The 27,684-nt window shown below is 42.6% G+C and overlaps 1 protein-coding gene across 8 annotated transcripts in view; it reads left to right on the forward strand.

Moving 5' to 3' along the window:
• MITF (melanocyte inducing transcription factor) overlaps positions 1 to 26,318 on the forward strand; it is a 111,287-nt gene extending 84,969 nt beyond the window's left edge. For 3 of the 8 annotated variants that reach the window (XM_075762412.1, XM_075762419.1, XM_075762415.1), the window contains 8 exons: positions 4,293 to 4,520; positions 5,643 to 5,726; positions 7,087 to 7,182; positions 13,403 to 13,520; positions 16,727 to 16,801; positions 17,843 to 17,918; positions 19,512 to 19,659; positions 22,251 to 26,318. In XM_075762412.1, coding sequence (XP_075618527.1) covers positions 4,293 to 4,520; positions 5,643 to 5,726; positions 7,087 to 7,182; positions 13,403 to 13,520; positions 16,727 to 16,801; positions 17,843 to 17,918; positions 19,512 to 19,659; positions 22,251 to 22,652 — 1,227 coding nt within the window. In that variant the 3' untranslated portion in view covers positions 22,653 to 26,318. The remainder of the gene's footprint in view (positions 1 to 4,292; positions 4,521 to 5,642; positions 5,727 to 7,086; positions 7,183 to 13,402; positions 13,521 to 16,726; positions 16,802 to 17,842; positions 17,919 to 19,511; positions 19,660 to 22,250) is intronic. The other 5 variants (XM_075762414.1, XM_075762420.1, XM_075762417.1 and 2 more) reach the window with 3 other exon arrangements.
• The last annotated feature ends 1,366 nt before the right edge of the window (positions 26,319 to 27,684 follow it).

Genomic DNA, 27,684 nt, shown 5'->3' on the forward strand with positions numbered 1-27,684 from the left:
TATGCTTAAAGCTAGTGAAAGCCATTGATTAAATGTTTGCTTGATTGACACTAGACTGGAGGGCTGGGAAAAATCTGCTCTACCTATATGGGTTGTTATTTCTGTGGTGTGGAAGAAAATAGGCAGCTTCTCAGGAACTGTTTTTCCCCTGCTCAGATACTTCAGCTGGATTTAGCACTGGAATTGGTAGTCAAGACTAGTGAAGGTATGAGAAAACCTTTTCCCTGCTTGAGCTATTGCCCATATAAGCAGAACCTTGATAACCAAGCAAATTGAAAAGGCACCTGAATACAGATTGTGAATGTATAGTCACCTTCCAACTGTTTCTTTGCTGAATCCAGGCTGTAGGCTGCCACTTGCCCATCCTTGATTTTTAGTTCCTTGTAGCCAAATTCTTCTGTTACTATGATGTGATAAATTTAGCTGGTTTTGCCATCTTATCTTAAATAATTTCCAAAGTTCTGCAGATGATGCTTCCATTACTTCTTGCTTGCCAATACCAAAGTATCCAAAAAACAATGTTCTACTCAGTTTAATAATGTTACAGCAAAGCTTGAGTTGAGTGTCCTGGAGATAGAGTGTTGGAGATCCAGAGGACTCAAGTTGTCCCATTTTTCTTCTATGTCCCCATTTAGATGCATTTCTTAGGGAGTGTATGCAAACCAATAAATTGTTGTCTTGAACTTTATTTCTCATGGATTTGGAAGAACAAGAACTATTCTTCACAAAAAGGGCAAAAAGGAGCTGAGGACCAAAATTAGATCTTAATTAAATTGAAGCTTTTATTCATTTTGAGTTAGTGGAATTTGGGGTTTGGGTTTGTTTTGCAGCTCTTTGCTTGTGAGAGATGTTGTCAAAAAGTAAGACTGCTTTGTGGCTTATCTACAGGCTGACCACGACTGGTACATCTTGGGACGTTTGTCCACGTGGGCACATTTGGGCTCTCTTTGATGTAGTGACTGCAGAAAAGGATGCTCTAGGCCAAAGACAGAGTTAGTCTCAACAAAAAGCACTGAGTTCATAAAGGCAGTCCCCATCAGGTTTCAATGACGGACCTTGTCAGGCAGCTCAAGAGGGCACTAAGTGCCACAGTGAGAAATGAAACTGAAGGTTCTCAGATGCCTCCTGTGTAGCCTGTCGGGGCCTCACACTTGGCCAGAGCGAGGGTAGTTGAAACTGGTAGCTCTGTCCAAGGAGGAATGTGTCTGAAGCTGTTTGCACCCCATGGGAACTCCTGTCCTTGTTGCACTGACATGCAGGGTGGCAGTAGTTACGTCACGTTGTCCTCCATTCGGAGAATAGTTGTATGTTCTTGTATTCAAATGGGAAAGTATGTTTGATCAGCTGTGGATTAAAAGGAAATGTTCAGTCCCTGAATCTCTTCTTTGCATCATTTTGGAGCAATTTAGTGACAGAAAAGGCAGTTCTCTGTGTTCTTCAGTTCACTGCTGGACTTGCGTGAGAAGGTGACACATCCTTGGAGAGCTGTGCATATCTAGTGTACAATGGCCAGCCAGATTAAAATTCTCAGAGAATAGCTACACTTCTGTATTAAGTAGAAATCTGAAACTTAAAAGTTTGAGAAAGAATGCAGCTCTTTTATTTAAGGTTCACTTTTTTTTTTCTCCTGCCTTGCCTGGCATAGCAAGGGCAGCACAACCCATTAAAAAAAAAGGGGGGGGGAATATAATTATGGAGTAGCAAAATAAAGTACATGTTTTGCCAGCAAAAATCCTATGTCAAATAGGCAGTGTGTGTTTCAAAATTTGATGTGGAGTCAGTTCAGTGTATTAGTATAAATAATATAATTGACAATGCACAGTTGAGATGTAGATCTTGGAATTTTGCTGGTCCCTCTCCTGGGAGCGTGGAGGGCGGGTAGGAGAGGGGTGCAGGAGGGAGAGGCTTTGTTCATCCCACCGCCCTGGCAGGGTCGAGGGAGAACAGCCGTGGTGTCTGATGCCTGTGGAGGAAAAGAAATGTGCAAATTCTGTTAGACAAGTAGGGCTTGTTTTTAAAATAACATACTCAAAGATAAGTGTTACGAAAAAAAACTCGTTTAGTGATAACTTTATCTACTCAGAAGATGAAAATTTAAGGGAAAAATAGACTTATCTGGGTAGCGTAACTCTTACCACTGGCGATAGGAAAATTGGTAATGCAGTTTGGGACTGACAAAGCAAGTGCTGTACTTATCACAGCAGACTTCTCTATTGTGTTGTCTTGCGATTTAGTGCGACAAATCAGATTAGAACTCTCTAGAAACGCTATCATAAGTGTGTTTCCCTGTGCAGTAGAGGCTTTTGGAAAATAACGCAAGTTGAGCAGCTTTTGATGCCTGTTCTTGAGTACAAGCTTTTGTCAGGGAGTTGGATAGAAAGGAAAAATAAGTTTTGGAAGGTGTAGGGACTGCGTACAAGCGTAGATAAGTGCATTTGGGACATGGTTTAGCCTATTGTCAACCATTCCTGGACTGGAAAGCCTCTTCCAGCTGTAGGTTGGGATAGGATTAGTGGGCTGCGAAGCACCAGGGAGGCTGAGGACGTACACGGTAGAACTTTTTCAAATCCTTGGTGTTGAGCTGCAGGTCCTGGGGGGGTTGGTGGCTGCGGGGGCAAGGCAGTGGACTGCAGCACCTGGAAGCTGGAGATAGGACTGCGTAGCCATGTGGGTTTATCCAGTGTGCCCCGCCGCTGGGGATGTGCGTTAGGCTGGTAGGGCATTTGTTCAGTTATTTCTTACTCTGTACTTAAAAACTTTTAACCTTACTGCTAAAGAAAAATACCATTGTCTGTTAGTACGACTGGAACGAAAGATGAATAGCGAATTAGCCTTGAGCGAACTGTCAATCTGACTTTGATAGCCCATCACTTAAAAGGTCCTTTTATGTTTATGAAAAAGCATGACGTCAAAGCCAGGGGAAAAAAAAAAATACCAGTACTTAGGGCTAAACTTGCATAGCTTCCAAGAGCAGCCCCTGTGTGAACTGTTTGTTTCTCTACATGCATGGCTAATTAGCGTAGGTTACTATAAGTCTGAGCAGTGGAACTCAAGTTTCTTCTGCTGTTTTGGGGTAGCTTGTTTATGGTGCGTCCATATGCGGATCCCTCAAACTGGAGTAGCGTAGAGCAAAGGATATTGCAGTCACTTCTCTCACAACCTATTAGTAGTATGCTGGAAATGCTTGAGTATAATCATTATCAGGTGAGTTGTTACTGCAGACTTAATTTTAAAACCTGTTGCTAATAGGGCTTACAGTGTACAGGAAATCTTTTTCCACTGGTATCTGGTATGCTTTATTTAATTTCTTCCATAAAAATAAGTGGGGACATACATGGTCACTTGTAACAGCAAAAATCACTTTAATGGAACTTCTCAGAGTATTATTATATTTTGAGTTGTTTTCTACTTTCCGATAAAAACATTAATGATCAAAAAAAGGTGATAAAGGATACGGGTAAAGGATATGGTGAAAATTTTGCATGGAAAAAAATTGCCTTTCTTCTGTTGCTTGTTTAGGGTGCTCAAGAACAGTTTGGTATGTGGATTTTTATATTTTGTATATAAGAAATTCTAAGTACTGAAAAGCTTATCTTAAATACAAAAATAGCTGTTGCTGAGGACAGTGATTGATCTGAAATGAAACACTTCTTTTCTTGCATCTTATTTGCATAACGTGTTTATAAACAGGCTGTCTTATTTGTATATGATTTGGACCATATATCCGAGGTATAAATAATTTGTAGGCAAAAAAAGGTGTATTCCTTTTTTTGTAACCAATGTGTTACTTAAAAACAAAACAAAAACCTTAAAAACCCAACAACAAACCTTTTGATCTCTCTGTTACTTGACATCTGATAAAGGATAACAATTTGGTTTTAACTGGTAGCTACTATCAAGTAGAAGAGTCCAGCGGTGGAACTTGTTTCTGTATATTTTAGTGAAAACGGAATGTTGTGTAGCTGAAGGTTTGAGTGGAGAACCGTCTGTTCTGGGGTATCTGTATAAACTGGAGCATTGGTCGAAAGTGAGAAATCTCACCCTGTAGAAAACTAAGTGGAACTTCTTGGTTTCATGTTACTAAGTCAGTTATTGAAACACTAGAAACATTAGCTTGTAAACTGATTTCTTGCCACCGAATGTGGATTAGCGAAGCGGTGTTGGAGCTGCACGGGTTTGTACTGTAAGTCAAATGCTTAGCTGGTGTGTATGTCACAAATGCATAGCTCAAATCGATGGCACGTATCATGATGTCGTAAACCAATAAAGCACTTTTTTAAATTGTCATACAGGTGCAGACTCACCTTGAGAATCCAACCAAGTACCATATTCAGCAAGCGCAGCGGCAGCAGGTAAAGCAGTACCTCTCTACCACTCTAGCAAATAAACATGCCAACCAAGCCCTGAGCTTGCCATGTCCAAACCAGCCCAGTGACCATGTCATGCCGCCTGGAACTGGAAGCAGCGCGCCCAACAGTCCAATGGCTATGCTTACCCTTAACTCCAACTGTGAAAAAGAGGTAATACGCTCTCACTGTGCATGTTCTTCAGTAAAATGGAATTACAATCTGGGTTTTTTTTCCGTTTTAAACCATATTTCCTTATTTTTAAGATGTATGTTTATCTTTTCTGAACTGTTCACTTTGAATATGCAACTACTACCTCTGTGCCTGCCTGATGAATATATATTTGCATAGAACATTTTGGCAAAAAGCCTGTGTCCTGCTAACTTCCTCTGTTTTGAACTATTTCAGCAAGTTTATGCTTATTAAAACTACTTCTCCCCGCCCTTGCTTGATGCACGCAGTCAATAATTGACCTTTGGAGAATACAAAGCAGTTTTGTAAGCTGTAGCTTTTTGGAATAATGTTATTTATGGCTCATACAGTGTAGAAAGAGCAAAGAGCATAACAAAAATAACTGAAAACCACAAAGCTTTTTGAAATATTTTAGATAATTTTAAAGTAAAATTTGAGCAATCTCTTGCTTAGCTAGAAGGCCGGATTATCCCAGCTAATATACCCTAAAATGTTACTGATTGCTGTTTCAGGATGAGCTCAGTATTGCAAGTGTTAAGACTTCACTAGCCTATGCCTAGAAGTCCTTTGCAGCCTTGTCTTAATCTTTGCTGGCAAAAAACTCAGTTGGATGTTACATGTGTGCTCAGGTGCCGAAGGAAGTTGATTTGAAAGATGTTAACAAGTGTAAGAATCATGTCAATATTTTTGTAACTTGACAAATGGGAGACAATTGTAGAGCTCCCTGTGTCCCCATCCTTCCCCTTCAAGCCTTTGTGCCGGATTTTTAATACAGATGCACTCTGTGAGGAAAATGTTATGCCACTTTAAGAAACAGTTATTACAGAACATATTTTGCACATGGAAGAGAAATTACTTGTGCTCCATAGCTTCAAAAGAAATGAAAATCAAATAGTTCCATCCCAGCATCCCAGTTGTACCCAAATATTCCCCCCCCAGATGTTTACAGCTTCACTTTGCTGTGTCATCAGGCACGTGTGTGCATGACACTGTTTCAATCGTGCTCTTTTTGGGACTGAGACTGTGCCATGAACTCAGATCCATGCTTTGCTTTTTCTTTTCTTTTTTTTCTTCTTTTTTTTTTTTTCCTTTTTATTTCTGCAGGGATTTTATAAATTTGAAGAGCAAAGCAGGGTTGAGAGTGAGTGCCCGGCTCTGAATACACACTCACGAGCATCATGCATGCAGGTACTGGATGACACAGGAGTTGGAGCACAGGTCCCCTTTCTAATGAGCATGCTTCTTTGAAGTGATGTTGAAGTATAAACTTGCCCCATAGTGTCTTTAAGAAGTTGAATATAAGATATATTTAAGGAACAAAAAAGCAACATTGTTTATTAGCATTGATGCCAAAAGTGCATTATGACATCTGAAGAAGGTTGATGCTTTTCTAGCACTGTAATGCTAGAGCAGAAAATATCAACCATGCTTTAAGGACTCATGTCAGGAAATATTTTCTAGTGCAGTTTTCCCAAGACTGCATGTATGTGTTTTTGACCTGATAGTTTCTGAGACCACATTTCTATGCAGGTCACACTTGCATTTAAAAAAAAATGATCTGAGAAGACTTTAATCCATTTGTGGTAATTTGTCCTGTGTAGTCATCCTTCTTTTTAATTTTTTTTTTTTTTTTTTAAACTAAGAGGGTTTTATTTCTAGTAAAAGGACTTCGGGTATGGGCTGTAACTGTTGGTTCCTTTCTTGCCCTCAGTTCCCGTCAGTGTAATTTGTTCTGATCATGCTTTCTTGAGCTGGTACAAAAATCTCATACATTACTATTGCTACCATCAACTTCATGCATTATTTTGTAGATGACTGTCATTTAAGCTCTTTTTTTTTTTTATTTATATTGAGCAAAAAGGAGATAGTCAATCCTGCACGACAGGTCAGGGTACCTGCGCAGGTGCTTTGTTTCTCCTGACCGTGCAGGAGTTTATGGAGGCACCTTCCAGCCCAGCCCCGGAAAGAAGATGACTTGTACCACCTAAAATCATCTCCGAGCTGCTCATGGGTGGTGGTTCCTGGGAAGGGTGTCTGAGGGACGTGAATCCAAGGGATTCTGTTGTCGAGAGTGGGCAGCCTGTCACCCAGCAGCGAGCCTTTGTGCCTTTGCCTTGCCCCGCAGGTGTCAGGGCTTGGGCATTGCTGTCTTTGACAGGTTTTTGACCCCACAACTAGAGGAAAGAGGTGGCGGGATAGGCAGGCGGTGCTGCACAGGGGAGAGGGACTCATGTCGTTAGCGTAGCTCGTTCTGTGGGGAGCTGTCTCCTCCGCTGTTCCTGGGAGGAACAGTGTGTCCGTGGGCAGGTAACTGCTGATGGGAGGAGTGGGTTAGATCATGCAGCCTCAGCTTTCGCTGTCCTGGCTGAAAAGCAGGAGTCATGGCTGAGGGATTGGATTTGGAGCATGTCAAAAACCGCACGGGCACCTCTGCTTGGGCCCGTGCTGCAGAGAGCCGGTGTGTGGCTGAGGTGCTCTGTCTGGCCTCTGTCCCAGTGGTTTTGATAATTACTCTTCTGTTTTTCTTTGTGTACCTTTTCTGCTGCAGATGGATGATGTGATCGATGACATAATTAGTCTGGAGTCAAGTTATAATGAAGAAATCCTTGGCTTGATGGACCCAGCCCTGCAAATGGCAAATACGGTACAACGGTCCTTTCCATTTGGTTTCCCTGTTAAGTCTAATTGTCTTTCCGCAAGAGAACACAAAAACGTAGCATCAGTTTTTCTCTGAGCAATTAAGTAGTTATTGTATTGTTCCATAGAGAATAATGGAAGGTTTTCTTTGAAGGGTTTAAGGTATACGCTTGCAATGAAAAACCTGAATTTAAAACCAGAAGCTATAGTCAGGTGGAGGAAATACAAGTGGTAATTTTGCTTCTCTTACTTCAAAGTCAAGTTAGAGGATTGTAACAGAGGAGTGCACTAAGCTAACAGAAGTGAGCTCATACCCATCAATATTAAAGATCGCCATGGACATTATACTTGGCTTCAGAAAGCCTAGAAGGTTCCTGTATCTTCTCATGTTCAAGTAAGAAATTGTACGCCACGCTTAAGCATGTGTTAATGCCCCTGTCCGAAGCTGCTCTAGTTTAACTGTTAGCTCTGCCATCATGGCTTTAGCTTAACCTGATTGCAAAGGGAGAGAAGTCCCTAGGTAGGTGACAACAAACATGGTAGAAAATCTAAAACCGAAAACAACCCATCAAAAGAAACAGAAGGTGAAGGAATAAAGAAGCTTAAAAACTGAACATGGGGAAGGGATCCAGCTCTGGGGGCCCCAGTACAGGAGAGACGTTGAGCTGTTGGAGAGAGTCCAGAGGAGGCCACGAAGCTGATCGGAGGGATGGAGCACCTCTCCTGCGAGGACAGGCTGAGAGAATTGGGGTTGTTCAGCCTGGAGAAAAGGCGGCTCCGGGGAGATCTAATTGCTGCTCACCAGTACCTGAAGGGGCCTACAGGAAAGATGGGGAGGGACTGTTTGTCAGGGAGTGTAGTGACAGGACAAGGGGGAATGGGTTCAAGCTGAAGGAGGGTCGATTTAGATTAGATGTTAGAAAGAAATTCTTTACTGTGAGGGTGGTGAGGCACTGGCACAGGTTGCCCAGAGAAGCTGTGGATGCCCCATCCCTGGAAGTGTTCAAGGCCAGGTTGGATGAGGCTTTGGGCAACCTGGTCTAGTGGAGGGTGTCCCTGCCCATGGCAGGGGGGTTGGAACTAGATGATCTTTGAGGTCTCTTCCAACCCAAACCATTCTATGATTCTATGACATAGGAAGCCTGCGAGAAAAACCAGGAACACTGAGATGCAAAAGCTGGTGAGCGAGGGAAGGCGCAGGTTACTTTCGCATTGCTGTTTCTGTTTGCTGGTTCACATTGCTGGGCGCGTTAATCGTACTTCTGGCATAATCTTATTTTGATCTTTTGTGGAGGGCAGTTCCAGTGAATTTTTTGCCTTAGGTTTAAGTGCTGTTAGATCTGGCCGAGTAGATGTCTGCCAGTGCTGGCATCTGTTTCTTTTTTATCTAGTGCCAAAATTTAGAGCTTACCACATAGCATCAGTTTTGTTACATAGGTTTACATTTGCTGACAGTAGTCGTCTGATGTCATGTTAACCTAGTCCTATGCTCCCACAGATTCTCACAGCCCTCTGAGATGTGGTAAATGCTGCAGGAAACAGCCCCCCAGCATCCATTGCTAAATAGTGCCCTTTGAGCAGGCGGAGAAATAATTGCAGACTCCTGCCGGAAAGAATGAATTTTCCTTTAATCTAAGATGACTTGAAAAGTGCATCTGTCCTGGAGTTTTGAGAGGAAAACTTATAAACCTGTGAAAAGATAGTTTTTGAGATAGTTAAGTCTCTTTTTTAAAATTCAGAGTTCAGGTTCTTCTGGAGTCCTTGCTCTGAAGTTCCATTAGATCGGGACCCATTAAATTAGAGGACACTTGGATTTCTTTGTGCTTTTCTTCCTATTTAATTTCACAGGGACCCCAGCAGTGGCTCTTTGGTTCCAGACAAGCACATAATGGTACTCTGTGCTCTTTTGGTGCCAGGGGTCCATGTAGTCAATATTTAGGGCAGTCTGCATCCCTCCTGCTTGCTGCATGCCAACAAACCTTGTAAGGCCTGCCTGACCCACGGTTGCTGTGGAATTTCAGAAATTGCCTGCTGTATGTGGTGAAGTCTGTAAAATAAGGATACAAAATAGTAGAATTAAGATTAATACAGTTAAATTGGTAAAGGCAAAAAGCATATTTCAGTCTCTGAATTAACCTGGTACCGATCCTGAAGAGGTGGAAATTGAACCATGTTTCCCAACAGTTTGTTTGGAGACGGGGGAAGAAAAAAAAAAAAGAACCTGATGTAACAGACACTTTTCTTTTGGAACAGGATTTAGCTCTGAAAACACACAACATTTTACTAATAAGGAATTAATGTCTGTAGACTAAGCTAAGTAGAGGTGGAAGAAAGCAAGAGAGGAAATGGTCCCTAAAGAGACACAACCTATAAATAGTTGTGCTGAGACTACGACAAAGGCTGTTATTGTTCCATAACCAACAAAGAACAAAAGGACCAGTTTGTTACATTTGGTAACAGTACTTAATTGATAAGCAAAAGCAGAGATTTCTGTGTAAAGCGAGCTAAGGGAAGTTTCCAAGTACCTCTTAATTGAAAAGGGCTCGTTGCAATCAACTGCTTGGGGAAGTGCTTGTAAACTTGGGTCACAAGTTAACCGGCTTTTCTTCTGTGGTGAACGGTATCACAAAATGGTCTCTAGTTTGCCAAGAGGATTTTCTGCATATATATGACCTAGGAGTTGAATTGCTAGGTACTGTGTAAAGTACTCTTGTATGCCAAGTTGAGATGGCAACTAGTTCATCCAACTAATCAAGTCCTAGCAAGAGTCATGGAAAGCTGTGTGAATATGGCAGCTCCACTTCTGAACATGACTTTCCTGTGGAATTACAACTCCAGAAGTAGAGAGGAGCCTTGTTTCAGGGACTGTCACCGAGCGTGTGCTTGTAGGTAAGGGAACAACACAGTACGTTGTAGGCTGCATGAGCTGGGGAACAGAATCCATTCCAGTTTCTAAACAGCCTTCTTGATCCCGCAGCTGATGTCTCAGTGATTTATATAGAGCCCGGATAACCTGAATGTGGGTGGTTGTTTTGTTGGAGTAGTGGGGAAGAAAGGAAAGCCTCAGACTCCCCTGAATGTACACTATGAGTCTGCAGTAATAATTTCCTGTATTTGAAATTTCTTTACAAAAAAGCAGTAGTTTGCTTGTGCACCTTGTGAAGCCAAGGCCTAAAGATGTGAAATCTCACGAATAAAGTTTTTTTAGACTATGCTGTTTCAATGAAGGTTACAAGCTAAGCCTGGCAGAAGCCACTCTTCCTTCATTTACTTTTTGAGAGAGTAAAGGTGGATGATCTGAATGATGCTGTATTTAAATTTCTTCTTAGCCAGAAGTGGCTAACAAAGCCTTAAAGGCAGCATATTGAAGTTGGAAAGTTGCTAGTGTTCAGTGAAAGCGGGGAAGGAGCCTCCTTAGCATCAGAAAAAGGACATCAGGTTCCATGTCCTTCTCAGTTTTGAGACTCACATCTTCCCAGTGAAATGGCTGTGGTAGTTATGAACATTTTCCCATTGCTTTGTACTGGGGAAAGGGATGAAAAGCTCGACTGTCTTGATAAATTAGAGCCGAAACATTTGCAAGCAATGTTTAATTTTTTCCAGTTTCTTCCAATAGGAGGCATTTGACAGATGTTGGTGCCTTGTGTCCATTATAAGCTGCTTCTGGGGGTTTTTTGGTGGGTTTTTTTGTTTGTTTTTTTCCCCATTTCAACCTAGTTGACCGCTTTTGTTGCTAACAGTGCTGCCAGCTACTTATCCATCTCAAACCAATGCCTTCAGCGTAGGGGTCCTCTCCCCTTTCCGGTTCCCTGAACTCTGCACTATTGGTCTTACCTTACAAGTCAACTCATTTTTATTCCTCTGGTACCTGGAATAGAATTGGGAGTAGACAATGTGCCTCAATTTTAACTTATCTTTAACTGCAGGTATTTTAGCCACGTGAGATGAGCTGAAGTGTTGTATGCACTTTGTATTTTTCAGGTGAAAGGGGTTGTATAAAGTTAGTCCCAAATATGTGACTTGCAGCCAGCGTGGAGAAGAGGCCTCTCGGAGGCTCACGCTGAGTGTAGACCATACACGTAGTGAAACCCGTAGTAAAAAGTTAGAACTGAAGCTTTGACCTCAGGAGCTCAGGTTGCTGAGAAAAGTAGTCAAAGAAAGAAGCCGATCAGTTTCTTTGCTTATGGATCACTGATTTAAACCGAGATTGTTGGCATCTACCTCTAATATAAATTTCCTTGATAAGCATTCACGTGTACGTGCAAACCTGCAACCTTTCTTAGCAAATTTCTCCCTTCATCCTCCTTTATTTAGGTAATGCCGCCTCAGCAGTGCTTGTGCTTTGGTTGTTGCACAGCTCTTGGTATGGTTCCTCCGGTGCCTGCAATTCCTGTAGGACTTCAGCGTGCACGTTCAGCAGCTGCTGCCTACGGAACCATCCCCTTTTGTGGGGGTTGCTTGCACGGGTCCTGTTTATTTGCACAGAAATCCGGCACAATGTTGACACCTTTGGGGAAAAAATAAATTAAATAAAATCACAAACCTGTTGTAACAAGCAGGGTCCATCTTGCAGGAAGTGAAGCAGCTTGGTGACCTTGACTGTTCTCCATGTATATAATGTATAACATAGCTGCTTTACCCGGGCTTCAAGGTGCTACTTTATAGATTTCTGGGGGAAAAATAAACAAACAAAAAAAACGCCAAAACTTTTTTTTTTAATTCCCTGATATTCATGATTCCATTTCACATGTCTGCTTCTGAACTTCAAGTCCCTGGGCTACAAACGAGTTCTTTGTGCTCTCTCCATGCTTAGGAGCATGAATAGGAAAAGCGCATCCAAGTCAGAAGGGTGCGTGATGCTATCGCTGTGCCTGTGTCATGGATGCGTTCGAGGGGCCGAAAGATAGAAGGGTCAGCCTTGCAGAGCAGTGAGAGAGTGAGTGGTCACCCTGACATTAATGCGGATGTGGCACAACATGGACCGTAGTCTCTGATGGACATCTGTGACCTTAGATTTATGATAGATGTTCCTTTTTTTTTCTTTTTTTTTTTAATATTGCATTCAAGACCTAAGGGGAAGGCGAGGAATTGTAAGGCTGGTTCTTGGCATGAATTCAGTTACATTTTTCCTCTGTCACTTAAATATTGAGTCAGGGGACTTAATTTTCATTGTTGACCACTGTCCGTTCAAGACAAGTGTCGGCATGGCTTCTAGCTGGAGGTACTTTAACAGATGCACATCACCTTTGCTTCTTATGGTAGCTCCAGACGGCAGAGAAATTTTCTTAGGTCTCAGTCTGGCAAGGACGGTCAGTGGGAGTGTAATAGCCCAGGCTGTGACTCACTCCATTGTATTCAACAGCATTATTTACATGGGTGTAAAGTTAATACTCTAATCTCTGCTGGATCAGTGTCTTGGAGGGATTGGTTTTCTTTACAGAAACGATGATAAGAAGTGTTGCTACTTAGATAAGATAGCGAAGTGTTTTATACCTGTCTTTTCAAAAACTGGTTTGAACACAAAAGAGAGATGGGTAAAATAATCCACTCAGGGTAAACTTCTTTAAATACGTTTCAATTTAAAGGGCTAGCTTTGATTAGTCTTGTTGGAATGCTACGCTATTTCTGTATAAGTCTCCTTGCTTAAACGTTACCTAAATAAGAACAGCAGAATGAACGAGTAATTGAGGAAACTTAATGTCAAAATAATCTTCCTCCTACTGGTGCGCGTTCTTGTTACGTAAGTTAAAGTAAACTTAAAATTTTTCTGTGTAGGTAGCTTTCAAATCACATGAAAAATGTGGTTAATTAATAGAGTGTTCTCCCTCAAGCATCTGACAACTTGCTAAGTACTTCCACTCACCTATTCCTGGAAAAATGGGGGCTTCCTCCAGGACTGGTCTGTAGTCTCTTTCAGAATTTTTGAGTGAGAGAGGTGATGGGGGTACAGGCGTAATAGTTTCACTGAAAAATAAGGAGCATTAATACAGCAATATTGTCAGCGTGTTACCTCTTCTACGTATTCTTGAGAAGGCAGAATTTCCCCAATGTAGCTGTTTTATTCCTCATGCCTGTGCATATCTGTGACTTTGGCTGACCTTATTGCACGCTCTGTTTGCACATGGGAAAGAGCACAGATTTCCTAGCAGATCCTAACTTGTTCTTCTGTACAAAGCCTTTCATAAGGGCAAAACAAATGATCCTTTTCCTTGTTTATCTTTTTCCAGTTGCCTGTGTCTGGCAATTTGATTGACCTTTATGGCAACCAAAGCATGCCTCCTCCAGGACTAAACATCAGCAACTCATGTCCAGCAAATCTTCCCAATATAAAAAGGGAGCTCACAGGTAAATATGTCTATAATACCACCTTGGAGCAATAGTATAACTGGTTTGAATGCAGGTGATATCGGACATAATTTCTGTTAATAGAATATATGGATGAATAGTTTCTTTTTTGCTTTGTGGACCGTTTTTTAGCAGCCATATTAACCTGCGATGCAGTTGTGTTCGTGTGTGGGCATGTGTGTGTTCACTGTGATAAATGAAGATAAAGTCCCTAGTTGTTATAGTGAGATCTGCACATTGAAAACGTTGTGTCACGGGAAGCTTCCGTGCGGCTCTTGCAGAGCTGTTTTCTAGTTTGGGCTTAGTGTTTGCTCTAGCAACACCAAGGTTTAACAACTTCACAGCTGGAGTCTCTGTGGGATTCATGTTGAGGAATGCTACATGTTGAGGCTTTACTCTAGTAGGGAAGGGCAGTAATGAACAAATAGCCTGTTGTAATGTGAAATCTGGACCTAGATCCTATAAAATCCTGTAAAATTAGGCACTCGCGAGAGAATATGCATCTCTTAAATTAAGATGAAAATTAAGTATCCTGTACATTTCTTGTCACGTTGGTTCTTCCAGCAGTGCTCTGAATAAGCTGTGGGAGGCAGGGGGACGCGAGGGGGACGTTAAAAGCCTTTTTCTCTCCAGCACATGTGTACAGAAGCTAAATAGTTTGAAGGAAGAAATAAGAAGTTTCATATTCTCAAACATGTTTTATTTTTGCTGTTCTGCTTCACTTCAAAGGATAAAACCGCATGTAGGGTACAGTATACAAGGGAAGCTGCTCTACAGGAAAAACAAATGGAGACCCATTCGAGAACTGATGACAAAATCATCTTAATACCCAGAAATGGCTGTTCTTAAGCCCAACAGGGAGTTGAACTGTAATGCAGTGTGGTAGAGGCATAGTTTCTTTCTTGTCTGTCATCTTTCTGGATTTTTGTTGTGAAAACTCACGGGCTGACTCAGTTGCAAAGCAGGTTCTGGACAGGAGTTAGTGTAAGTAGAGCAGTTTTAATAGCCCAGGAGTCAGCTTCTCAGGAGGAAATGCCACATCTCTGAGCTGGCGGATATTTGCATTTATATGACGGCACAAAATTTGAGTTCAGCACCAAATGAAGACACGCAGACTGCACAACGATTTGTGGCTGCTCAAAAAAAAGAAAAGCTTGTACAGCAATGGAGCTATGTTGAGAGGAGGGTGGGAGGGGATGAGAACTACTCCAAGTCCCACGTTACAGGCAGTTTCATTGCCCCAATTGTAGAAAGTTAAAGGTGGCTGTAGACTGCAAACTAAACATCCAACTTGTCAGATGTCCAGGCTGGTGGGTTCACTGCGGACGGTTGTTTGAGACTTCAGGCAAAGAGGGCAGAAAGAGAGGGGAAAATAATGAGTGAAGTGGTCTTATGGAAGTCATCAGCACATCAAAAGAGACCTGAACCAGGTGAAATGTCTATATGGTACATTCACCTGTACACAGAAACAATTTCCATGAGTGCTTTTTCTGTTCAAAATATATGCTAGCAGATTGCGTTTAATTTAGCTGGGGTTTAGGAATTAAACTCAAATTTAACAACAGTCACTTTTACATTGATCTGGCCAAGCCTTTGTTCAGAAAGCACTGTCGATGGTGCTTTCTGACAGCCAGTGATTTTAAAATCAGCATGTTATTGCAGGCAGGAATCTCTTGGTTCTCCGTTTCCTGATCTTGGTGTTGGAACTAGGCTGGAGAGACCTTGCCGTATTTAAATTTAGCATTTCTCAGAAACCTTTCTCCATCCTACTGTATAAATATCAAAATTGTGAAGAACCAAGAAAAGTCAAATCTATTATCGCAGCATCTGATGTTGATGATGGTTGTGAGTTCTCAGCTGTAGTTACAGAAGCATTTAATGGGAATCCTGCTCACCCGGTAGAGCAATTTCCATCGGGTTTGGCCTTACAAACCTCCTATCTGTTTCATAAGGCAATGTCAGATTAAGCCCAGATTTCATTGAGACCTGGAATAGTCTTTCAAGCTTTTTTTTTTTCTTTTTTTGGATCCTTTTGGAGGCTAGTGGAGAAGATGATGTCTTGTTATATTGCCGGTAATATTGGAGTAGCTTTGTATTCTAAGCAGTGAAGTAGTCAACTTTCAGTACTCCACGGGAAGCCCTTATCACCTGTTATTTTGAATTGGGTGGGCCATAATCCATAGTCCATAAAAAAATAAAAGAATACAGGAAAGAAACTTGATGGAGGGGGTTTGTTTCCATGATGGACTGTGTGATAATTGATCATGTTCGCTTGTCCTCACTGACTGACTGCAAAACTAAATAAAGTGTGCTGGTTTTGAGATTTAAATGCAACAGGGCAAGGATTCATGACCTCACCCTTTTTAGAAACTAAAAAGGATAGAGCAAACAAAAAAATAATTAAAATTGAGAAATGTAAGATCAAATGAGAACTGAAAATAACAAATTTAGTTATGCTTTTACCTGAACTATTGCATGCTGAAATACAATAATAAACGTGCGGAGCAAGGTTAAGAACAGCTCTGAGTTGAGGAGACAACTGATCTGTGACATAGTTGTCATTATTTTTGGTTTTACTTTTCCTGATGCAAAGACCATTGCTTTCTAACAATATTGCTAATAAAGGTGTTGAATTTTTCATCTTTTTTTTCATATAACGAGAACAGTTAGTGTAGCTAGGAAATACAGTCTTTTTAATACGTCGCTTAAGTTATACCTTGAGTCTTGTGGTGATGTGCACGCACGTGCCACAAAAGGACGTAGCCTTAATTCCGGTGAGTAGAGCCTCTGACTCCTGACTGCTTCACATCCTGCGCAGGTAGCAATGCAATAAGCATGCTGTTCCTCTGGTTCAGCCTCTGCGTGGTACGTAAGCGTGCCGGATGTATGTAAACGTAGGAGAAGGTATGTTGGACTTCAGCAGTTTGTTGTCCTCAGATACCTTGCTGAGTCAGGGCCTCCGTGGGGAACGTTCTGGTCGGTATGGGAAGTGTGGGAATGGATGCTCCACAGGCGCAGGGGTGAAGGTGAACATCAGCGTTGTGTTTCGGCAACCACGGCTTCCAGTATGGGCCCTTCTCACTTGTGGGAGTGGGTGTAATAATTGGTTTGACAAATATCCATCAGGCTTCCTGCACGAATGTTTCGCAGACTGAAATGTTGTGTTTGAATCACTTTAATTCTAATTGCTTCATTCACATGCACAGCATGTATTTTTCCTACAGAGTCAGAAGCGCGAGCGTTGGCTAAGGAGAGGCAAAAGAAAGACAATCACAACTTGAGTAAGTTTTGGTTGTTGCATTTTGCACCCATTCCAGTAATGATTTTGGGCGTTAAGTGTTCGAATGCTGGCGTTGTAAATCTGAACGAGACGTTGCATGTAGTATATAGTACCAGTTCATTATGTGATCAAATATCTCAAATTCTTGTGAAATACGTGCTTAAAATCTACTGTTGAATTTTAAACTTTTTTTTTCAATAAGCCAAGTGACTGGATCGTTATCATCAATGGAATTACTGGGAACAACATTTGATCCAGTTGCTTTTAACAAATCTACGCACAACTTTGCCCCTTTTTTAAATGAATCTAAAATCTCAGATACGTGCTTAATCTGTGACTTTAATCATCAATGTGCATGGCAATTTTGTAAATTCAGTTTTTGAAGGGAACACATCTTTCCAAGTTGGAAAAAAACATTTTAAACTAATGAACGTCTTATGACATAAAGGATCCTTAAGGTGTCCTTTTATACTTTATATTACTAGAAGAAAGGAACTGTTTCATGCCTTGAGGTATTCAGAAGCCTTTTCCATTGCATGAAAAGCTAATGCAGGAAAATTGTGTTTAAGTTTGACTTTTGAATCCTCAAAATATTGCATCTGGAAGTGTACTTTAAAAAGAGACTATACCTTTTGTCCCTTTTCCGGCTTTGGGATTTCCTTGAGCATCTACATTTTTGTGTCGCTGATGCTTTTCCCTAGGAAAACATTTGCTTCTCAGTTGAGTCCTATGCTAACACAGCCCGCCTGCTTTTTAGAGTCTCTGGCGCTTCAGCAGTCCTGCATTTTTGCAGTATAGACAGAACTTCTGTCTTGGTGTGTCCGGGTGTCGGAGAGCAGAATAAATTACACTGTCACTGGATTTTAAGCTTCAGGCAAACATTTCAAAGGTGCTTAAAGAAATCTTTGATGAAACACTTCATATGTTGTAATTAAGTGCAAATATTGCTTCATATGTTGTAATTAAACGTGAATTATTACTTGTAACATTTTGTAATTAAGTGTGAATATGACTTGTAACATTTGTGCTGTTTTTCCTAAAGTTGAACGAAGAAGAAGATTTAATATTAACGATCGTATAAAAGAACTAGGCACTTTGATACCCAAGTCAAATGACCCGTAAGTATAATGTGCTAAAGGAGACTGTGGGAGGGAGGTGTTAAAAGAAAAAAAATATCGTAGGGGAGAGAAAGAATTTACAAATAAAAAAAAGTCCTGAGTTTTCTTGTATAATCTTGGCACTCCATGACTGTAGAAGTGCTTGAAGGTTCCATTGTATTTTTTGAAGATTGTTTTGAGGTTTATTTTTCCCTTTTGGAACTTTCTGAAAGTTATATTAATTATATGATTAATATAATCATATTAATTTGATGATTTTTGTCACAAAACAATGACCGTGCCGTTGTGCAGCAGCTCAGCATCCAGCAGCACCCTGTGCTTTTGTAGGGCTGGGGTTGATGCTGGGAATGACTGCCTGCCTTACCAGTGGTGGAGTTGTCAGGAAGGCTAGTCTCGCTAAATGATTCTTTTAATTTATTAGATATCATAGCTCAGCAAGAGAGAACTGACCCCTCTTTCCGTGAAAATGGAGGGCAGTTTCTCTGGGAAGCCATCGTATTCCCCTTCCCTCCAAGAAAAAAGAAAAACAAAGAGCATATCTGTGTATCTGTTTGCTGATAATTTGCCAATGTTTCTGGTAGTTCTTTTGGGTAATTTTACAGGTACTAACTTGTCTTAACTTTACCCAACATTGATTCAATAGGAAGGAACCCCTCGCCTTGCTCTTGAGCTTAAGTCTCACTTAAATCTGAATGAATGGCCCGTGACACTTTTGGGGAGAGTTTCCATTGTTTTAAGGCAGTTGCTCACGGAGCAGCTCATAGCTACTCTTCAGAGAGGTTCTTTAGCTTCCTCTAAGGCAAGCAAGGCAACATTCCACAGTATCACCCTATGGGACACGTGGATCTTTGGTCTGATGGTCTGCAGTAAACTGGGTTTTTTTTAATATTTAAACCAAGTAAGATGATGTGTGGGTGCAGAAGATGCAGGCAGCCTCTCTCTCTAAAGCGAGTGTGGGAGGAATAGTGTGGGAGAGGGATATGGGAGCCACGTACCCCCCGGCTGGAGAACCGTCACGGCTAGGCTGCAGTGGGACATTTGTATTTTACCCAGAGATAAGTTTAAAGCACCGAAATATGCTGCTGTATCGGGCTCTTCCTACCGTAACACCAGGAGGCCTATTGCTTGCGGTTTTTTGGGAGCTAAAGGGCCTCGGGTCTTTCTCGCACAGAAGCACCGGCTCGTATCTGCTCCCTTCAATTCCCCAGCTGACATCGGGCATCACCCAGACAGCAACCCCTACGATGTTCGAGAAAAGTCTCGCAGGGTTTTTGTCGCTGTTGCCTTGCAGCCTTGCCCTGAGGCAGTGAAAGGAGCCCCTTGCTCTTCTGGCACTCTGCGCGGTGCCGGTGCCGAACCGTGCGGGGGGCTGCGGGGAGCCCCCGGGCTGGCTGCAGTCTGCTGTGCAGCAGCCGCTCTCTGGCCCCCTCTAGTGCATTCAAATACCTTCCCTGTTCGTACACTTGGAATAAATATTAGCCAGGTGTTCTGTGTATATGAGGTGTAATCATCGCCGCCAGTGTGGAGGTAATGACTACAAAATAAACCTCACTGAGCGCCTTAACTCTTCCTTTGTTTTTATTGATTTCAAAGGGATATGCGCTGGAATAAGGGAACTATTCTAAAAGCGTCGGTGGACTACATCCGTAAGCTGCAAAGAGAACAGCAACGCACGAAGGAGCTTGAGAACAGACAGAAGAAGTTGGAACATGCCAATAGGCACCTGCTGCTCAGAATACAGGTTTGCTGATAAATAAACTGCAAATGCTCTTAATGTTGCAGTGTGTGACTGTGAATAATGGTAACTGAAGCTTTCTCATAGGAATGTGGGTTGGAAGGAACCAGCATTTTAATAAATGGTGACCAATGCTGAGAAGTCTGCAGAGATTTTTTTTTTCCCAGAAAAAAAGCCAGGATACATTAGTTAAAAAAAAAAAAAACAAAACACAACTCTAACACTCTGATAAAGCATTTAGTGCTGGTCTATTTTTGTTCTACTACGGACACATAAATTACAAACCATACTGTCAGAAAAATTTACATGGTAATTTTTAATTTTTTGGGGGGGGCGGGGGGGATTGTGCCAAACCTAAGGAATTGGGATTTCATGTATGATTTATTTGTTGATAGTGATCAAATTCAGTTCAACTGCTTGGGAATACGTTCACGTTAGTCGTCTTGCTTGTGGAGTTTTTTTGACCTGTAGCTTTAGTGCTTGTTTTCTTCCGAAGCAGTTTTGGATGAACGGCAATAAGTGAAAACTTCGCATTTTGCTTGTGGGTTTTCTAAATTGTGTGGGGACCAATCCGGGCCCAATCCATCAGAGAAGCTCTACAGATTGCAGTCTTCTACACCTGATCTCTGATTTCTTCTGTCATTCAGCCTCTCCCCGATGCTCTGCAGGAATCTGTTATCTGCTTTCTGGTTGAGAGTAAACGCTGCTCTCAGGATAAATTAGGCAGGGAGGGCTGTATTGGTGATAGACACTGCTGCACCGTGTCTGGAGTTCCCTGCAGGTATCTTGGGGACTGGCAGCCGTATTTAATGTTGAGGCTGCCCTGGCTTGTCTGAGAGCAGCTGCAGAGAAGCCCACCTAACGTGAGTGCTCCAAGAGTTTTTGCAGCAAGACAGCCAAGAGCTATGGGTGTGAGCTGCTTTTTTTTTTTTTTTTTTTTTTTTGTCCGAGGAGCTATGTTTGGTTGTCCTTGTTTCTTGAAGTCTGTAGGACTGTAAAACAGTTCTCCTCAACGCAGTAGGTGGCATGAGTATGTTTTCTCTTGGGTTATTGCCTTGTTAGATTCATCCAGGTTTCCAATAGCCCGTGTTGCACGTAAAAGGGTAATTAAGGAAGTATATCTAGATCTGGGCGTAAAAACGCATAACACGGAGACAGTGATGTCCCAGATATTCTCGTGTTGCTACTCACCCGCCGTGCGAACAGCTGAGCTCTGCGTGCAGGCTGCAGTGTGCCAGGCTGGCTGCTGTGTCAGGAGAGCCCTGAACCGCAGCACGGCTAATCCGCAAAGTAGATAATGAAGCTAGAAATACCTGAGAGTCAAGTGTGGCAGTAAACAGCTTTAAAATAGAACAGGCTGGGATGAGCTTCAGCGCAGTTTTTGTACTTTGAGCAATCTGATTGCTAGAGTGAGACAATAAAGATGCACTACCCTTCTGCAGAGCAACATCAAGCAGTGGTATTTCAAAGCTAAGTCAGATCACTTTTTAAGCATCTTTCATCTTCCTTTGCATTATCCATCTGCTCTGGCTCCTTCAGTCAAAATAACATAAACCCCAGACCCTTGAATAATGGGCAATACATCTGGCAGCAAATAACCTAAAGCTTGTATTTTTTCTTTTTGCGTTGATTCTGATTAAGCACAGAGTGAGGAACTCCTGATTTTGGCATGTTAGCTGATGGAAGAAGTGCTTCCTCCTTCCACCTTCTCCATTGATCTTGCAGTGTGCCATTACAAGCTTGTTGTCTTAGCTTGAAAATGGAAAAAAGGTTATTAATCAACCTCAGTGATAGGAATATACCCAGAAACAGTATAATCACAACGGTGATTGTGATTGCCTAATATATTGCATAAGTAGAAGCAAAATATCTCTCTCTCTCTGCTGCGTTTAAAAAAGGGCATTTAAATGAATTATTTGTCTTCATCAAGTGCATCTATATGATTAAATGTGAAAGTGGGATTTAAACTTTTCATGAAGATTCGAAGAATCTTGGCTGTGTGTGAATTCTAAAACCTTCTCAGGACTTGCCCATAATTTTTTCAGTGCAGGAACACTGTTGCTCAGGTTTGGCTGACCTCTTTACTTCCAGCTCTACTAGACTTGTAGAATGAGAAATGTCCCTTCCAGTGTCTCAGCAGGAAAGCATCATATAGACATGCTATGCCTTCACATATTACTTTTTAAAAAGTACTAAGTGTACGCTTCTGCTTTGCTTGATTTTTTTTCTTTCCCTTTTTTCAAATTTTAAATGCTTTCCTCACTTGACCTGATGCCAACCCTGCCTACCGTGGCACTGGTTTGAGAAGAGACCCGAGGGGAAACGCATCTGTTGTACAGGGCGTGCTGGGTTTTGACTCTGCTGTAGGTTCTGAGGAGAAGTGTGAAGGAGCTGTGTGGGGTGGTGTTCACCCACCTCTTCAAGAGACTGATGTTCAGGCGAAAATCCGCAGGGCAGGAGCTGTGAGGTGCAAGCGCTTGTTGCTACTGGAAAGGGAGGAAACGGTTTGTGTACAGCAGGAGGAAACTGTCAGTCACAGTACATGGGAGCCTAAGATGACAGATTTTGCTTAATTTGTCCCTTCTCCTCCTTCACAGGAACTTGAGATGCAAGCTCGGGCACACGGACTGTCCCTTGGTCCATCTACAGGCCTTTGCTCCCCTGATATGGTCAACAGGGTCATCAAACAAGAGCCTGTGCTGGACAACTGCAACCAAGACATCATGCCGCACCACACAGACCTGTCTTGCACTACCACCCTCGATCTCACCGACGGTACCATCACCTTCAGTGACAACCTTGGAAACGTGACTGAACCATCTGGCACTTACAGTGTTCCTGCAAAAATGGGATCCAAACTGGAAGATATCTTGATGGACGATACCCTCTCCCCCGTCGGAGTGACTGACCCGCTACTTTCCTCTGTGTCTCCTGGAGCATCGAAGACGAGTAGCAGGCGGAGCAGCGTGAGCATGGAGGACACCGATCATGCTTGTTAGCATATACTTGGCACACCTTTCATAAACTGCTTTGTTTCTTGATCAGTAGATTAAATAATTTACCTTTTGTAGAATTTTTTTGATTTTTTTTTTCCTTGTGCTTCATCAGTAGCCCAGTGTGTGCGCGTGTGTGTATATATTATATATATAGGAATTTTTTTTAGAATTTTTTGTGAAGAAACTTGTATATTCTATTTTAAAACTACCAATGCCTCCAAAATATTGTACAGCATATGTACAGTATCTGTGAACTGGATTCGCCAAGAACTTTGAACTGGTCAAATCTACTCAAAGCAATAGAATTACAAATGAAGAGTCTGTTTCTACTGGGGGGAGGGGGAAATCGTAGGATTGTAAATGCAACCTATTTACCTGGAAACAAAATGTAAAGTTAAAGAATGTAAAGAAACCAAAAAAAAACCCAAACCCAAGTCCAATTTGTAATTGTATTAATTGAATAGTGCTGCCTTAAAGATACAGTGTCCCTCAAACGTTGGTCTTTACATGACAAGTGTTTAGGGAAAAATACCCGCCCTACTCCACCCAGAATACAAAAAAGAAAAAAAACCAACAAAGGTGTTAAGACATCCTGATTGTGTTGATTGCGATATAAAATGCTGTTGCTGAAAATAGCAGGGAGATGCAAGTCTCTTTCTCAGAGTGCCGTTTAATTTTACTCTGAGCTGATTTGGGTTTTCCTTTTGATCATGGTTCGAGTTTTTCTCTTAGATTTTTTTATTTTGTTTTGTAACACGCATTGATGGCCTGCCAACAGTAAACCAAGCAGGAGCACTGTAAGTTGGTATACACTCTTTGGACAAAAAAAAAATTGATAACGTTTTATCAGCTGGGCACATTATGTTGTACATATCTAATTGGCTTTATTTTTTTTTAAATTGCATTGTACAGTTTATTTTGATTTGCATGGATTCCTTAGTTATCCTCAACTTTTTGTTTGAAATATATTTGTATTTCATTTGTAAGATTTTTGCCTCTTAATATTGCAACGATTTTTTGACATTTTTAAAACTCATTGGAAGTTTTCTGCGTTCTTTGTAAACACTTGAAAGGAAGCTTTTATGCAGGGTTCTGTGTTTTAAGAGAGATTTTGAGAATATTTTGTATATTACAGTCTCACTTTGAAAATGTTTTTAAACACATTTAAGATAGAGTACAAATTTAGATTAGGTAATAAAACAATTCTGTAGAGAAACTGAACTTACATATTTATTTTTAGTGATACAGAAAAAAGTAGTAATATGCTTGGAAACATAACTATGTAGTTAATATACCCGTTATAGTAATTTGTGTTTTATTTCAGCACTGGGGCTGACATAAGAAAAAAAAACAAACAAACAAAAAAAAAGTAAATTACTGTATCTGCAAATAACTGTTACTTGATAACAACGTTATTAATTTTTAACATGCAACAATGTTGTAAAAGTAGTTGGTGCATTATCTACTCAAGTGTAGTCCTATGCAATAACGGTAGTTATACTTGTATTATATCAAGCCTAGGTGTTTTACAGAGGTGACGTGTGGTGTTACAAGCTAGACGGATGGAACGGATTTCTCAGTAGCAGCCTACAGCTGACTCGCAAGTGGCAGGCAAGCGCATCTCGTTCAGAATGAAGTGCCTTAAACTCTAGTTGTAGTCTTCCTCGACTAGCACTGACTGAAGTGTGGCATAGGAGAGAGCTTTAGGGTGATGTTTTATAGGACGCTGAAGTGTAGCATGGTGCCTACGTATAGAAAACAAGAGCTTCCCGTTCTCCTTTGTGCTACACTGGAAATTACATAGGGTAAGTGAAACGGTTAGTGACTCGAGCGCCAGTTTGGCAGGCTTTGTAAGGAAACCTTGGTCCCTGCAGTTAGTGTTCAGAAATCAAATGTGAATTGGGTAGCGACGGGAGAGCCGGCGGCAGCGCCCAGCAGTTCCCGCAGCCTGCGGCGTGGCTCGCTGAGCTTTCACCCCGATGTTTTCCCGTGGAAGGGTTCTTGAAGCGTCCCCTGCCCGGCACCGCCGCTCCCGGTGTGGGTGGCGAGGGGACGCGGCTCCCTGTCGCGGTACTCTGGGGTCTGTGTTCGTGTCGCTCTTTCTGTGGCTGTCGCTGGCTGCGTCTGGCCGTCTGTTTCTGCTTGAGCAGCGAGCTATGTGTTAGCGGTGATGCAACCACTGGGTTGTGGCTTTTTTTTTTAATTATTTTTTATTTTTTGAAGGAGGAGCTGGAGTTAGATTATAATGATGCCTCTTCCCCCCCCATCACCCCAGAGAGCTTTTGGGAACGTGTCTTTCCTAGGGCAGTGATGCTCAGACCCAGGGCAGGACCCGGGAGCCCGCAGGATGCACTGCAGCCATCGTGGTCCTCGGGCAGGGAAATTCCCTGCAAGGCAGCTGTGCCGTAGTTAGCTCTGAGTCGAGTACGTGGGTACAGGCTTCTGGTGCTGCCGTTTGGGAATGGTGACAGGTGAAGAAATTCAGGGCTGTAAAGTGCTTGTAGCTGTAACACAGGGTTGCATTACCCTTTCCCATTAAAATGGGACAGCTCTGCAGCATTGTACAAAATCAGGTGTGCACGCTTGAGTGTAGTAACTGAAAACCACTGAATATATTAAGGCTTTTGGTTCAATGCCCATGCTGGGCATTCAGAAATTGAAGTCTAGACTGTGGTATATAAATCTTCTTCAAGCACGTGAAACACTGGTACTCGCTGATAGCCGTTACTTCTGATTTTTAGCTACGTGCTGTGTGGAGATGAGTTAGGATTCAAGGAAAACCTTTACATCAAGAGCTGGATTTCTTGATAAAAGTCGCTGTGGGCCCAGCAGCCATGTTGTGTGTTCCCCGTACGTTGTTGCTCTGGGGTAACACCTGACTCGGCTGTGCCCCGCTCGCTCTTCGCCCCGTGCTTCCTTAGGCTACAGCCCTCCTCTGAGTTTGCCCACCCTTCGAGCACGTTGATGCTGCAGTGGGGACAACTCTAGGAGACGTGGATCTCCAGGCAGGTGCTAACTGGAGATGTCTTTGCCCGTTTGCGCGTGGTGGAATGTGTGGCCGTGACGTTTTACGGGGGATCAGTGGCAGAGTACAGAGTTGGCAATTAAAGGCAGGGTTTGGCATGAACTAGGTGGAGTGAGATGGACAGAAGCTGTTGCCCAGTCTGATGACGGTGTCTTGTGTGACGCGGGGCCGGCGGTGGCTTCCCTGAGCGGGTGGACGGGATACCTACCAGTTCTTGCTTTGCCAGAGCCCCGCAACAAGCAGGAACGTACAGAGTACCGTGAAGTTCTTCCTCACTGCTTTTGGCCTACGAAGCAATATTTAACTCCTACAACCTGTAAAAGCAAAAAGAAGGTACATAAGGAAAGCACAAAGCACAAAATAATGCACTTACATTTATGTTGTTTGACATAAAATGCACTGGGGGGGAAGCTGATGTTGATAATAGTATAAATACCTATATTTCTTGAAAAAGTGACATTAATTACTGCCTCTTGCTATGATGCTTGGTACTGTAATGTTGATATTCATCTGCTGTTGACTGCAGCAATAATTTGTGTATGGTCCATAGCACTGTAAATTATGGATCAATATTAATGTATCCAATGAAATAATTTGAACTGTTGTTCTTGATAGATGGATTAAAGCATTTGGTTTTTCACATATGTCTGTGTAAGCCACTCGTTTTCTGTGTAAGTGAATCTTGTTTTTCTGTGCGTTTGAAGTCCCGGCAGCGCTCCGTGTTTGTGACTTGGCGGTGGATGTGTCCGTGTGCCTGCCCCGGTGCCCGTCAGCAGCTGTCCGGTTGTGTTCGTATTGCGGCAGCACGGGGGGACGGAGCTACGGATCGGACCCGCTTGGGCTTTGCAGACGCACACCCAAGCGGACAGACCCGGAGTTTACGGTCCAGCGCAAGGAACAAAACAGGACATGGAAAAGTGGCGTTGCCTCTCTCCCCTCCTGCGGGCTCTTGCATTTTGCCTCCCCCCTTCTCAAAGGGGGGTCAGCCAAACCACCCCCGGCTGCGTTGCCCTTTGCCTCCCACCAGCTGCCCGGGGTCAGGCACGGGCTCGGTGAGCCCTCGGGGTACCTACGCCTCTTTGCCATGCTGTAACTCCTGCAGGGTCACCTCCCCTCGGCAGTCCTACGCAGAAGGACCTCGCCGCCGCCGCCTCCAGCTGAGCTGCGCACGGAGAGACCCCGGTCCTCGCTCTGCTCGCCCCCTCGGCCGCTCCTCCGAAACCTCCGCTCTCCTAATGCACAAAGAGCTGCTCCTGGATTGTGCCAGGACCTGCAGCTCATGCTGGTTAGGAACTTGCTGGGGCCTTGTTTTGTCTTCCCGTCTTCATTATTTTTCCCTGTCTCTCTGTTGCTTTCATCCCTTCTGGTCCTGTTCTTCGACAGGCTGTTGCTTTTACTCACGGTGTGGAGTCCTCGCCGTCTCTGTGGACGTTGCTGCAGCAGCGGTGGTGGTTACTGCGTATTATCTCACGGGTTTCAAGCCCTGAATACAATCTTTTGGCCTGTGTCTTGAAAATCTGATACCTGTTAGGAGTAGAAAATACCTAATTCAGTTGCAATTAAAAATGACTAGCTGTCCTGCATCACCCAGTTTAAAAACCAACCAAACAAAAAACGCTACCGGACTCTGCTAAGACTACAGCAGAAAAGGCCTGCTCCCTCTTTGAAGAAGATACCAGAGTTAAAGCTTGTGAGTGATTCCGGCAGGCTTTGTAACGCTGTTTCTTTAGAAATTTAGCACAGTGTTGGAATGTGGCATTGTAGTACTGCAGTAGGAAATGTCTTTATCAGCAGCCTAGGATATAATTTCTAATTTGAGTTTTTAAGATGTATTTTGGCTTTACCTTTAGCCAGTTGTGCCAGCGTTGCATTTTGGGAGTGAATTTCTTGCTGTCGGTGGGAGCAGCTCCAGGTTTCAGCTGGGTTGCAGAACCCAGGAGGAGCAGGGAGAAAACCTGTTGTGGGGGTAATGGCTGTCAGCAGTTGCTCAGTGTGCGGTAGCAGGTCTGC

This window comes from Balearica regulorum, chromosome 10 (assembly GCF_011004875.1).
Source record: "Balearica regulorum gibbericeps isolate bBalReg1 chromosome 10, bBalReg1.pri, whole genome shotgun sequence".
NCBI classification, from domain to species: Eukaryota; Metazoa; Chordata; class Aves; order Gruiformes; family Gruidae; genus Balearica; species Balearica regulorum.